The sequence below is a fragment of the Piliocolobus tephrosceles genome, chromosome 7, assembly GCF_002776525.5.
Source record: "Piliocolobus tephrosceles isolate RC106 chromosome 7, ASM277652v3, whole genome shotgun sequence".
Taxonomy (NCBI): Eukaryota; Metazoa; Chordata; class Mammalia; order Primates; family Cercopithecidae; genus Piliocolobus; species Piliocolobus tephrosceles.
In genome coordinates, this window is record NC_045440.1 from 76,523,173 (window position 1) to 76,538,610 (window position 15,438).

Genomic DNA, 15,438 nt, shown 5'->3' on the forward strand with positions numbered 1-15,438 from the left:
TATTAGAATTTCTCCTTTTCTGTGTAAATTAAGTAAAATTCAATACTTTCTCTGCTAACTTTATTTAAACAATGCTTCTTGAGCTCTCTGTTATTTGATAGGAATTTAGTAGCTCAGAGAAATCAATAGACTCTTCTACTTCCTTTCTGTCTCTTTGAAATCTTGAATAAAGGCTTTAAACCTGATAGCAATACCTTTATCTCTAACCCTGTGCATTTGAGAGTGTATAATTGTGCATTTTGCAATTTCCTTGTCTCATTTGTTCTCTCTTGTTTATCTGCTTACTCCTAAGGCTTGGAAAAGTGATAATATATGAGCGGCCCATGTAGTACGTAGAAAATGAGGGTGAGTCCATGGATATCTTATCCATGCCTTGGTACTAGTGGCATGCAATAATATGGGCCTACCAAAGCTCCTAGATTTTTTCAGCTTCAAGTTTTTTGTTAGATACACTGCCAATATATAGAAAAGACTATAACGTGGGAAAATATGAGTGGTTAGTTACATTCAGGCCTTGCTGTTTGCAGCCTTAAACTTCATGTAAAACCTCAATGAAACATATTTTCTCTACTTTTAAGATAAAGGATTTGAACAATTGATCTAACTCTCTCACAGCATTAGTGTGATTATCAGAGGAATAAAAAGCAATCTTAGTAATCTATCTTTTCTTCTGTAAAATACTTCACTTTCTCTATGTTTGAAAAATGAGGTCCCTCATAGAACAAGGTCAGTATTATGGGAGAATGACTCATTTAATTCTACAATGTAACGTGTTACAATAATTTGTCTTAAAATGGTTCTATGCAGATGTCACAGAATGAGTTCCGATGGGTCTGCAGAGGCGAATTCATAGGAAAATTTGTTACCTTTCTGTTTGGATTTATGAAACTGGTTCTCTAGTTTCATCAAATAGTAATGCCCCAAAAATGAAAAGCCTAAACTTCTTCTACTTTTTTCATGCTTTTCGTATGTATTAGTCTGTTCTCATGCTGCTATAAAGATACTACCTGAGACTGGGTAATTCTGATCAAAAGAGGTTTAATAGACACAGTTCTGCATGACTGGGGAGGCCTCAGGAAACTTACAATCATGGCAGAAGGTGAAGCAGGACACCTCCTGCATGGCAGCAGGAGAGAAAGAGGGGAAACTGGCACTTTAAAAACCTCAGATCTCGTGAGAACTCCCTCACTATCATGAGAACAGCATGGGAGAAACCACCCTCATGACCCAGTCCCCTCCCCACTAGGTCCCTCCCTTGACACATGGGTATTACAATTCGAGATGAGATTGGGGTGGAGACACAAAGCCAAACCATATCATCTTAGCTGTAGACAAAAAATGGGATGTATCTTTATTCTTTGACTGTCTAGAAATGCCACTCTCTCAAAAATATAAGCCTAGGAGACAAAGGGTGAAGGTAGGGGACCATTTTCTACCATAGTGGGGATAAGTGACACTTTTTTATCCTATTATTTTAATATAGGCAATGGACAATGATCATGTAAATGAAATTAATTACATAACTACCAAATGAACCACAAAGAAACAGAAAAGCGTTCTGTGAAAGAGAACTATGGGGAAGATTCACCTTAAATTAGATGTGAATTTCCTTTCACTAATTTCTACTTGAATTATTTAGGCCTACTCAGGACTCTTGTTGTATTTTTTAAGATTCTGAGTTTGAATCACCTTTCTCATCACAACATTTATCTTATTTTTAATTTTTAAAAAATATTTAATTTTTAAACACTTAATTTTGTTGTCCTCTCCTCCAAACTTACATCCAATCACCATCTACCTTTCTTAAGAAGAGAAGCTACCAAAATCACGTGGCAGTCAGGCCAGGAGGGTAATAACAAAGCAGAACAGAATGCGCGTGCAGAGACTACTGTTCCCTGCTCTAGATGTGAACCTGGGGACCTGTGCCACAGGGTCCTAGAGCAAGAATCAGAATTCCAACCAAGATATCTGGACCTGTCCCACTCACCTCAAGGATAGATTGTGCCAGTCTAAATACATTATATCTGGAGAGCTGCTGGTGTTCTAGGCCTCTGGGAAAATAGCAGAGCTGTGATATTAAGCTGAGTTCCCCTATCCTTGATCCTCAGGGCACCAGACTTTGTAGCTGAAGGCCTCACAAGCAGAGAGGTTCTACTTGTCACCTTGCAACAGAACTGGCAATTTTTTAGCTGTTCTAGCACCTACCCACAAGGTTACTGTGCTTTACACTGCTGTGTGAGTCCTTTATTTATTATACTCAGGCAGACAGATCTGGATATGAAGGTGAAAAGATCCACCAGTAATAATTAATAATAATAATAATGATAATAATAATACCTAGGAAACCCAGCAGCCAGAGAAAAGAAATGTAAGTAGGACACTCGGGTACCAAACTGACATTTAGGCAGAATTTCTGCAGCTGGTTGATGACAATTAGAATAAAAATAATAAAGATTATTATTTAATCTTTACTAACTTTAGGTTTAAATCATTTTCTAAGACTAAAATGTATGATTTTGAGTTCAGAAATGTAGAAGGATTCAGTGAGAATATGGTCCCTATGGAGATCTAAATTAGTGGTCCAGAAGGTGCACTAGAATACATATTTGAACAAGAGCAAAGCTAAAGAGATGGTAATCATAATGGAAAGCATACAAGACAGAAGACTGGCGGGCATTGTTCAATGTTCAATGTGCTTTTTCTTTTTTGAGACAGGAGCTCACTGTATCGCCCAGGCTGGACTGCAATTGTGCGATCTAGGCTCACTGCAACCTCTGCCTCCTGGGTTCAAGTGATTCTCCCACCTCAGCCTCCCCAGTAGCTGGGACTATGGCCATGCACCACCACATCCAGCTAATTTTGGTATTTTTCAGTAGATACAGGGTTTCACCATGTTGGCCAGGCTTGTCTCGAATTGCTGACCTCAGGTGATCCATCCGCCTTGGCCTCCCAAAGTGCTGGGATTACAGGTGTGAGCCACCATGCTTGGCCTCAATGTACTTTTTGTTTCTAACTTAGTTAATCCTTAAAAGAACCCTTTGAGATAGAAATTCTAGAGAAATATAATACTTGAATAATGAAAAATTTTGTAATAAAAGAATAAAGAAAGAACAAACTGTAAAAATGTAATGGAAGAATTCTCTCTTAATGAAGAAATGTTAAGTACAGATAGAAAGAGCTCATAAGTTGCATGAAGGATTATGAAAAAATAAAATTAAAAAATGCACTCCTAGACATATGGTAAAACTCTATTCCAAATATCAACAGTCAAATTTATCATTTCAATACAACAGGTTAGAATTGATAAAAATTACATTTACAAAAGATAGAGGTTAAAGGACTTTGATATCTTATCTTTCCACTAAGATATTATTTACCTGCTAAAGAAAGGTACTTTCTGCTCAATTTTATATTGTTATGCCTTGTCATTTTTATTTAAATATGCATGACATGTATTTTTCTATGTGGTGTGGTGTGAGTTCAACTTACCTTTATCTAGGATAATAAAATATTGAAATAATTATTTGGATGAAATATCCCTTTTTCACACTGAACTTAAACACTTTTATATTACATAATCAGCCCTTCATATCTATGGGTTTCATAATCACAGATTTCATCAATCACAGACTGAAGATATTTTCAAAAATGAATAAATAAAAAATAATAAAATAATACAAATAAACAATTATGATGACTATGTAGCATCTGCATTGTATTAGGTATTATAAGTAATCTAAAGATAATTTAAAGTATACAAAAGGATGTGCATAGATTATATGCAAATACTATGCTATTTTATACAAAATGAGCATCTGAGGATTTTGGTATCCACAGGGTTACTGAAACTGCCCCATATGGATTCTAAAAGACAACTGTATTAATTTGCCATATACACCAAATAAATTGGAATTTCTCTTTTATCTCCTGTTCTATTTATTCTTAAACACAACTATTCTGTTTTTATTATAATGGCTTTATACTATGTTTGCATATCAGATAAGATCATCTTCACTATTCTTTCATTTATAACTTTTGGCTATTTTTAAAATTTTATTCTTTAACATGAGTTTGAAGTCATAACATCTAAAACCCCTCTACCTCATCAAAAATAAATAAATAAATTCCTCCTGTAGCTGTCTTTGTACTTGGAACTGTGTATGTTATTTTGAGAGAAGAGTTATTTTTATATACTAGATGTTACATATAAGAAATTGAATCTTAATTATTGTTTTCATTTCTGGTTGGTTATTTTCTAAAATGTTATTTTCATATCATTTTCCAAGATTTATACCATTATTTTTTTCTTTCCCTATTGTAAATGCTAGAACATAAAAAATAATAGTGATTAGTACTGGTAAGAGTGCATACTTTTGTAGTATTTCTAGACTAAGGGAAATGATCTTAATATGTCACCATTTAGAACCATGTTCAATGTTGAGTTTTGGTATATTTTAAAAATTATATTTATGTGGGCACCTTCTATTCCAGTGCTTGTTTTTTATACCACATTGAATCATGCTCCCCAAACATTACCTCTTATATTTAAGCCTGGAGTGGAAGTGAATGGGGCAAAAGAAAAATGTTCTTTGTGCTCTGGAAAGTCAGCATTGGTATCATGAGGTAGATATGCAATCATATACAGGAGACTGCATTAAAAATGGAATAAGTTTTTCTTCCTATTTAAACTAGCCCCAGGCTAGTAATCCTACATGTGTATTTTGGAACTTCCCACTGAAATACCCATGACTAAACTACCGTGCAAATTAAGACAGGCATTCAAGAGTCAGACAGTATCAGTGTTGCATCTCTATCTAGCTGTAAACCAATGAATTTGTTCTGTTGCAGAAGTCTAAATGTATAGGATATTAACTCTATTTCTCAATCCAGCTTCATGGATCTTGTAGAAAAATAATGGTTCAGCTATTTGTCTCTTTATACAGATATAAATCATCATCATTATCATCATGATCATTATTTTATCATGATTACTTGATTATAAGCTCCATGAGGACAAGGATTTTCTCTATTTTTTCATGTAGAAATATCCAGTCACTAGAAAAGCATTTGACACATAAAATGTACTCATATCCTCAGTGTAAATGCTATACACTTCAAAGTTTATTATTTGCATATGTATTTTATTCACACTTTCAATAAGTATTTGTGGAGCATTTCCTGTATGACATACAGTGTTCTAGGCACTGCAGACATAATAGTAAATAGAAAATAGAAGGTCTTTGCCTTCATAGAACTTGCGTCTTAAAACAGTGGTTCTCAGATTTTGCTGCACATTGGAATCACCTAAAGAGCTTTTAAAGCACTGATACCAGCTTCTACCTCCAGACTTTCTGATTTAATTCATGCCTGATGCAACTTGAACCTTGGGGGCCTCCAAAAGTTCTCCAGATAATTGTAATGTGCACCAGAATTTTTGAATCATTGGCCTAATATACAAGTTGGCATTAAGCAATTTCAGGTTTCTTACTTGAGAGTGATAATAGATTGTGTAGATTGTGTTACAAAAGCCACCACTTTACCTATTATGTTTAGTTCATATTATATTCGTATGTTTACTATTAATATTATTCTAATTATGTCGTATATCCTTGAACCAAAAAACAAAAGTTCCTTATGGCATTTTTGAGAAACCAACCAACACTATTTTTCTAAAAACACATTTATCAAAAAGGAGGTGAAATATTCAACATTTCAGTTGAGCCAGTTATATACCTACCTCTATTAAATGGAGATGCAAATATTGTTTACTTTTATCCCAATCAAATATCACATTAAAATATTGTTCTCCATATGTATCTAAGAAAGCTTTAAAGAGGAATTTTGAGCAGTTCTTGACTACTTGACTGAACATGCAATCTATTATTATATTTTATATGGAAAAAGTAACTCTTATTTATATACTTATTTATTTATTTATCTGGCTTCCAGATGCTAAAGTGTATGTTCATTATAGTACATTAAAGTTCATTAAAATGTTGAAGTCTAAATTGCACTCAGCATAGTGAAACTGCTGCTATTTTTCTTAAACGTTATACCACTTCAGAACATATTTGCAATAGGTTCTGGCCCAAACTGATAACTTCCTTCCCGTCATTTTACATAATGTAGCAACTTTGGTTTCAAAATGCCACTACAATCTTAAATATTCTGACTAGCTTCGCTGAGTTTGCAGTAGCAACAATGATAATACCCACTGTAAAAAGGAAATGCAGAAATAGTGACTGGCAAATCCTAACATGTTCCTTATATCCATACTTCAGTTTCCTTACCTGTATAATCTATATTCCAGTTAATAATTTAGTGCTAATCAGCTCCTTATCTTCTGAAAAGGAGAGTCTGCTTTGAATCACAAGGCAGTTGACCTTGAAGGTAGGTTTAATATATGCAGATTTCTTATATCACCTCTAAGCTTTTGTTACTCAGAGTATTTTCTTAGTTACACTTAGCTGTGAGCTGTGCAAACTTCATTTTGTCTATCCTAGCAGTAACTGATTTAATAATGATAGTTTTTACTCTTCCTCAGTTTTGGATTTTACATTTATTTGTATAACTAGTTTTAAATAACATAGTGTATTAATGTGCAAATAAAATAAATATAAATAGTTCAGGAAAACCGTAAATACTAGAAAGAATATAGTAGGATCTTTCTAAACAAATTCAGCTATTTCACAATGTGCTTATGTATCTCTGTCAACTTTCTTTAGATTTTACTATCAAATGGCATTTTTTAGTAATGATGTAATAAAGATTTAAAATTGGTTCTTTGGACTACATTTTGTGAATTGAAAATGAATGTGAATTGAGAAATGAGCTATAGAATTTTATTATATATAAAACTATAAGCAAAGCTATATTATTATTATAAAACCATGTAAGCAAAGCTATAGAAATTCAGTTTAAATTAAAAAAAAATTTCAACAAATCAAAGACAGGAACATGTTTCAAAAATAATATCAAAATTAGAATTTTTGCTGTTATAACAGCTTCGGTTTAAATGTGTTAATAAGTTAATGCGATTGCATAGGTCTAAACTGAACAACAAAGGAAAAAGATAAAAAATAATTTTTATTTATCTAAAAAGTACACATAATCTGGCCTTTAGGAAAAAAATTTATAAAGCTCTTTGGAAATAGAATCCCATCATGAGACAATTTCAAATTTATTTGTATGTAAATAGTAGTGACTTGCCTTAAATATTAAAATACCCGTCTTTGTTGTAATTGTAAATTTACTTATTTTCTCCCATCAAAATTAGGAAGAAGAAAATACAAGATATCTATTTTGAATGCGGAAGAATGGTTAGATTAGGACAGTGGCAGCAAGGAAATATGATGATTTTTTTTTTTTTTAATTGAGATCCTTTTTGAGAAACAAAAAGTGGCTTTGCTTTGAATTAAAGTCATTTTTGTTGGGTAGAGTTCTTCACTTAATGGTTTCCTGCTTACTCTGAAAAACACACTGGTTGATTTAAATTTGTTATTTTTCTTCATTTTGCTTTTAGTGATCACATTTGTGTAATCTTCATGCTTGAAAAGTAGAATATGAAAACAACAAGAACTATAGATGTGCTTTGGAGATTGATATGTAGTGCTTTTGCTAGTGAAAAAATCTCAAAGAAATAAGTTTAAAAGACACATTTTGTTAACTCTATTTTACAATAAAATGTTTCTATACTGGTATTAGCATTCGAAATTATTTTTATGAAACTGATTTTATGAAAATAACCTTCATCTTATTAGCTTGCTTTCTATCACGTGGTGAAAGAATGATTAAATCAAATATAAGTTATGGAGCAATTTAAATGGCTTAATCGTCTTCCAGATAAGATAGAAATGTTTCTGCTATTATCTTGAAGAATCAATAGTGAATTGAGTTGTCTTCTTTAAATACTATGCTGTTTTCACTGCTTGTTATGTTGCTTTAAAGAAATTTAAATATTTCACATGCCATTTTAGAGAACTATTGCTTGAAAGAAGCACTTTTCAAGATCATTAGTTGTGCTATTTAAAATTAACCTTTTATCTACAAATACTGTTGTCATTCTCTTTGGAGTGTTTGACCTGACTAGAGCTATGATGGCGCATTTTAGCCTACAAAATACGAGATTTCACTAAGTAAAAGTAATGTTTTGCTCAGTTTAGAGAACAGATACTGGAAAGCAATGTTAAGAGAAATTTTCAGTAGTTCATAGTTTATCATAGATTTATATTTTTTGATATAGATTAAATTTATATAACTTTAGAAAATGTGTGCTATTTATTATAAATTACTGTTTTATGTATTACTACGTATAAATGATGTGTTTCCCAATTTAACCTTTAGAAGTAAACTTAAAAGCACTCATAAATTTCTGTTGAATGTAGGGTTTAATAACATAGGCCTTAGTTATTTAAGGATAATTTTCTTCTACTATCACTTAGGCATACAATTAATACAGTTTTATTTTTAACTACTTAAGCTCTTAATCTAATGTACCCTTAATGAACTTACCCGTGTAAAATACTTGATGAAGCCATCATGAAATGCTGCTTGGATAATATTCATCAGTTCTTTTGCTGAAAATGACTGAATTTTAATGTGAACAGTTATATATTCACCATAACTGTTTCGGGTATCTAAGGTTTATGCAACTTAATTTAATAATTTCATTTTGTTCAATTGTTCCACAGACATGTTTATTGAGTAATGAAAACACCACAATCACAAATGAATGGGAAACACAAAGAATCAGTATTAAGAGTATGCTGTGTGTTTTGATTATGATGCATAACTGAAAACCTAAAATTAACTGTAACTTAAATTGTTTCTCTGTGACTTTTTTCTTTCTCATTCTCCTTCTTCATTCTCCCCTTCTCCTCTTTAAATAAATAAAAATATTCTGAATGTAGCTGAACCAGTTTTAGAAGTAGAGAGGAAGATTGGTTATAAAGAGGAATATAAGTTAATTTATAAATACAAGTGATCTCAAGTTAAAATCAATATAAGACAGCCTCTAATCTCCATGTAGCCAAAACCTGGGATTAACTCAAGTTCTCAATGTCCTTTGTAAATCATACTAATTAGTTTTCAGGGTAGGCACATCTTACCAACTTTACACACTTATCAAGAGTCATTTGGATTTGTTACCTAGTGTATGATTGCCATTTGTTCTTGTTATTTCATTTCACAATTTCGTTAAAAATTGTGCAATCTAATGCAACATGAGCATTAAAAGGCTTTTATTTTATCTTTTTGAAACAAAGTCTCACTTTGTCACCCTGGCTGGAGTGCAGTGGCATGATCTTGGCTCACTGCAACCTCCACCTCCCAGGTTCAAAAGATTCTCCTACCCCAGCTTCCCTAGTAACTGGGATTATAGGCACACGCCACCATGCCCGTCTAGTTTTTTTGTATTTTTAGTAGAGATAGGGTTTTGCCATGTTGCCAAGGCTGGTCTCAAACTCCTGGGCTCAAGTAATCTACCCGCTTTGGCCTCCCAAAGTGTTGGGATTATAGGCGTGAGCCACTGTGCCTGGCTAAAAGACTTTTTTTTTTTTCTCCACTATAAAAACCAAGGGAAATACCATGGAAGTAGATAAAAGCAAATTGACTAAATTATAGACAATATTTTGAAAAACTAAAATTCTAGAAGGCTTCTAGAATTTTTGCTTTGGATTTCCTTGTGAGTGGCTTTAACTTTTTTCTCCACTAAAAAATTTAAAAAACTAGAAATCAAAGGCAATGTGTGAGACTTATGAACAAAAAATTTAGTAAAGAACCCCAATCAGTGCATTCTTACTTAATAAAAAGGTCTTGGTTTTACAAACGGTAGCATCCATATCCCCCTATGTAAAATAAGATCAAGTAAGGATATACCTTTTTATGACTTTTTGTTTTAGTTCTTTTATTTGCTTAATCAGTTGGGTAAATTATGAGTCCTAGAATTTAAGAAAAGAGGGCTTCCACTGTACTTTGTACTCTCCTTCAGAGAAAAGCTAAAGAAACCCCTTGTTTTGTTAGGCTGAGGCTGGCTGAATTCCATGGTTGTTTCTACATCTGAATATCATTACAAAGACTACCCATTTGAGGAGATAAGCTTGCTATTCAAATCTACCATATCTTCCGGAAATTTTTGAGTTCTTACTCTACGAAATGAAGAAAATAACATAAACTAAGAAGGATGGGGCACAGGTTTCTTCTTGAATGCCAGCTCTGATTAGTTGCTAATTGCTACTTGAAGATCTGTGCTGAGATCCATCCGTAGCCCCTTTCACCTTAGAGTCGAATGCCTGGGTGCCTGGGTCTGCTACTGTCAGCCGCGGGAACAGACTAGGGTAAAAGGATGAAACTATGACAGCATTGTTCTCCTGAGCTACAGCCACATTTCTTTTAGTGTTTTCCAGATGTATAAATGAACTTTTCCTGTCTTTTTCTTTTTTCTTTTTTCTTCTGTTGGGACACTCCCATCAGTGACAACCCTCTGTATTGGTTAATTATTTCATAGATTAGAAAGTTTGTAGGCTCTACGCAATTCATCCCTTTGGTTCCTATAGAAAACAAATGTTTGTTAACTCATTTAAAATAAGGACAACTTCACTCAAATAAAATTCATAGAATAAAAACCACTTCTGTCTACTTCTCTAAAAACTGAATAACCTATGTCTAGTCTTCATTAAAGAAAGTCAGTCAAAAAAGAAAGTTTATTTCAAGATATTCCTCACAATGAAGAGTATACAGAATATGAGGGCAAGAGGACTATTCCAATCATCACTGTTTGATTTAGTGAATCTGGCTGCTAAATTGACTCTAAGCTATTTTTTTACAGTTTGTCACATGGTTTAAAGTCTTTAAGAGGCCAGCCTTCCCAGGTGAAAAGTACAGTAGTTTCTAAGACAGAGTATTGTTAAGGTTTATGGTGTTAAGAAATTGGTTAAGAAATATTACTTTGCTGCAATCTTTAACAAATGTGGAAAAGGACATTCTGAATTTATAATGTAAATGGGGCTCGAATTCTTTCTTGGAAAATAGAATCAATAAACATATTCTCAGAAGTAAAATATATTGATTGAGTACTATTGTCTAAATATTCCCTACACCCTAGAAGTTCCTTGTCAAATATACACACAGAAGATATACTATGCTATATAGATGAGGGTTGATGATAGGAATATGTGGATCTACACGTTAGGGATAATTTTATTTCAGTTTAATGACATCAAAATTCAAAACAAATGAAACATTATACATGTAACAATGTTTTAAATGCCTCCCATGTACTAGCAGCTGTACTGGTTCTGCCCTTGGGAAGTTTACTGACATAGTTGGGACACAGGCCCATAAATAGATAATTAAAGAGAATATAATTAAAGGCTATTTTAGGGTTATGCCTAGGGAGCTCTCAGGGTATGTGGTAACTCCCCACATTTCAAATTACAAAATTTGCTTTACTCCAAAATAAAGGTAGCTTTATTGCACATTTAAGAAAACTTGAAGGCCGGGCGCGGTGGCTCAAGCCTGTAATCCCAGCACTTTGGGAGGCCGAGACGGGCGGATCACGAGGTCAGGAGATCAAGACCATCCTGGCTAACATGGTGAAACCCCGTCTCTACTAAAAAATACAAAAAACTAGCCGGGCGAGGTGGCAGGCGCCTGTAGTCCCAGCTACTCGGGAGGCTGAGGCAGGAGAATGACGTGAACCCGGGAGGCGGAGCTTGCAGTGAGCCGAGATGGCGCCACTGCACTCCAGCCTGGGCGACAGAGCGAGACTCCGTCTCAAAAAAAAAAAAAAAAAAGAAAAAAGAAAACTTGAAATTGTAAAGTGTTTATGTGAAATGTTAACTTACAGACTTGATTTACCAAATTTACAACAGTAAAGTCAGTCCCACTTTTCAGAATATGAGAGGTATGTGATTTCAACACCTTAAATGGGATACCTCACATTATTATTACAGTTTAAAACCTATGAGATTTTCTTTTCTATTTTTAATCCTTCTCTTAATGATCTCATTTATTGTCTGCTGGAAGTCAATTTAGGAAATCATGTTAGTCCACTAAGCACTTCAGATAAGGCTATACCATGAAGCATTCCAAGATTATCACAAGGAATTGCTTTCGTATGCCATAAAAGAAGAAATAAGCAGAATATGGCCTGCCGAAGAAGGTTACAGTTTTACAGCCCCTCCCACTGCAGCTCTTAAGTCACTCAGTTACAGTTAACTTTGGATTATCACTCACAGACTGAAAGCAAAACACATCAAAACACTCATCACACACTCTGGGCTTGTGGTGCCACTTCTATATGCGTTTCTAAATCAATGATGAGGGTATCAGAACCAATACTGGACATGGACATGGCAAATTACAGTGAAGTTCTGGACCCAACTTATACAACTTTGGAGTTTGAAACTATGCAGATTCTATATAATTCAAATGGTAAGTTATCATCTGTTTATAGATGTAAAGAAAAGTAAGTATAATTGGAGAAGGTAGACTGAGCTTCCAAAAGTGGTGGCTCAATGTTTTTTTTTTTGTTTTTGTTTTTGTTTTTTTTTTTTTGCTGGAGAGTTTAGGGCTTGCTTTTAAGGCCACAAATCTGAGCTTTTGCACTTCATTACAAAATTTAAGTTAATAATGCTGTGGCTATTTTGTGTTAGAGGTAAGAAAGCCCGGTTTTATGTAATAAAGTAATGTCAGAATTCTGTCAGGGGTCAGTTAGAGAGGTAAAAAGATTAGTTTTAGCTGTTATTTTATTTGCTGTAAATCATAGTATAAGTAATATTGGCAGATTGGCTGTGAAAGTATATTTTCTATGCAATATATAAAATGACTTGTGGAACAAAGTTTCCGTAGAACATTAGGGAGTTTCACTGATTGTCTGCTCTTTTCATTATATTTCCAGTTCTCAATTGGTACTGATGAGAAACTGCATTTAAAATTACTATCAGGTTTTTGCATTGAATGCAAATATGAAAGGGAATAAGGCTTGTATTATAACCTCACTTGACAGGCTAATGTTTAGCCACACAAAGCTGTTGGTATTTAATTACTGTAATATTTTAACTTTAAATAAGACATGAGTTGTTTAGGGTTTGTGTCTTTATGTAATACAGTTTACTACTGACTTTGAATTTAGACTTAATACCTAGTAAAAAAATCTTGTTTAAGATATATTATCACTGTTAGAACTCCTAAGATCAAGTAATTATGTATACTTTGGAAAATGTGTGTGTGTGTGTGTGTTTAATGCAAGATTGAGAATATATTTTGTACTGAGGATATCTTACTATTCTACTGTATTGTATAATTTGTATGACTGGTGTTCTGGTTCTATTTTTAATAAGCAGTTCCATATTAATGGGGATTTTAAAAAATAGTCAAAAGGTGAATTCCGAAAATTTAGCTCAAATATAGTTAAAATAAACCTGTAGTACAACTTTCAGGAAGTCACTGTTTTGTGTCTTTATATTTAGACTTGATTAGAGATATTTCATAGAGTATTTCGTCAGAATGATGACTTTAAAAAAACACTCATGATTAAGAAATGGTAGGGACATATTTACCATAATCATAACACTTATTTACTATGTTTAACGAATATACTGAAATAACGAATTCGTATGGCTATATCCAAAGTGTGGTGTAACTTGTTTGTAATAAGATTGTCAGCAACATGTAAGTATGACACTAAACTTGAAACAAGAGTGGAACTTTTCATATTTCTATATAGTCTCTCAGAATACAATAAATTCCAAACAGTTCTAACTTTCATTTTGTTAGTATCTGTTTTGTTAATGTTACCAAAAGGAAAATGTTTAGCATTTTAATGTTATAATGTCACATGACTAACCCTAAGCATATTCTCATTAAAATTTTTTTTCTACTTCATGAAATTATATATGACAGTATTTGTCTCCACTGAAATATTAGTAAGTAGAACACATGTAAGTTACAAAATGTAATCAGGACATGACACCCTTTAGTTTTATCCTTTTGTTAGATATACAATAATCAGTTGTCAATATAAAATTTTATAATAAAGTTTTACTATATTACATATTTAATATCTTTTGAATGCATATTGATTTTTAGAGATGTAATCCACAATATTAACTCATTTAAGAAATATTTATTTTATTATAAATATCTACATTTTAAAAATAATTCTTCCTTCAGAATTGTGTATTAGATGACCCACTATATCCTAGGCATAATCCTAAATACTGGAAAACAGAGGACTAAATAAGACAGATAAATTCTCTACCATCATGGGGCTTATACTCTGTGTGTAAAGATGGGTAATAAATGAGCAGACCAATGCAGAATATACTTTTCACCAATAAAATTATATAAAAAACTAAGGCCATTTAAAAAAACTAAGGCCAGGTGTGGTGGCTTATACCTGTAGCCCCAGGAATTTGGTAGGCTGAGGCAGGAGGATCACTTCAGCCCAAGAGTTTAAGACCAACCTGGGCAACATAGTGAGACCTTGTCTCTACAATAAAAAAATTAAAAACTAGCTGGATGTGGTGGTGTACTCCTGTAGCCCCAACTACTCTGGAGGCTGAGGTGGGAGGATTGCTTGAACTCAGGAAGTCCAGGCTGCAGTGAGCTAGGATTTCACCACTGCACTCCAGCCTGGGTGACAAAGCAAGACCCTGACTCAAAAAATAATAATAATACTTAAAATAAGCAGGGGTCTAGATTCTACTTGAAGGACAGATGGGAGGTGACATTTTTAAATGTGTGTCCAGAGAAGGTTTCACACAAAATGTGAAACTTTAACAGAAACCTTGTAGCTAGCTCAAAGAAAGGTTTAGGGAAGAACTTTCCTTCCAGACAGAAAGAAGAGCAGGTGAACAAGTTCTGAGATGAGAGTAGCCTTCAATGATTGGGGGGGGGGGGGGGGAACAAACAAACAAGAAGATATTGCTGGAGAATAGTGAACTGGATGAAAAGTGGTACCAGATACTGGGATCAGAGATTTGGGGGAGTTGTAGGGGAGTTTGACATGCAGGGTTTACAGGCTGTGGGAAGATGCCTAGACTTTATTCTGTATCTAGTTACAACAGGGTTGGATGCAGAGGGTGACATTATATGAATTACTTATAGCAATATCACTTAGGTGGCTTTGGGGTAACAAACAGTAGGGCAGCAAGAATGGAAGGAAAGAATTTAGATAGCGGACTGTTGCCATAATCTGAAGGAAAGATGATGGTTGATTGAATAAGGATGTCCGTGGTGAAAAGTTGTGGATTAAATATGTATTTCAGGCCGGGCGCGGTAGCTCACACCTGTAATCTCAGCACTGTGGGAGGTTGAGGTGGGCAGACCACTTGAGGGCAGGGATTCACGAACAGTCTGGCCAATATGATGAAACACCATCTCTACTAAAATTGTCCTGGCATGGTGGCACACGCCTGTAATCTCAGCTACTTGGGA

At 33.9% G+C, this 15,438-nt stretch overlaps 1 protein-coding gene across 3 annotated transcripts in view; it reads left to right on the forward strand.

Annotated features, from left to right (window-relative positions):
• The window catches only part of HNF4G (hepatocyte nuclear factor 4 gamma), a 167,506-nt gene that overhangs the window by 128,664 nt on the left and 23,404 nt on the right, over window positions 1–15,438 (forward strand). Inside the window, exon 1 of one of the 3 annotated variants that reach the window (XM_023184067.3) lies at window positions 12,227–12,432. The exons of the other annotated variants lie outside the window; for them this stretch is intronic. Within the exon in view, the coding sequence (XP_023039835.3) occupies window positions 12,315–12,432 (118 nt within the window). The 5' untranslated portion in view covers window positions 12,227–12,314. Of the gene's footprint in view, window positions 1–12,226; window positions 12,433–15,438 lie in introns of those variants that run through there. 3 annotated transcript variants of the gene reach the window in all.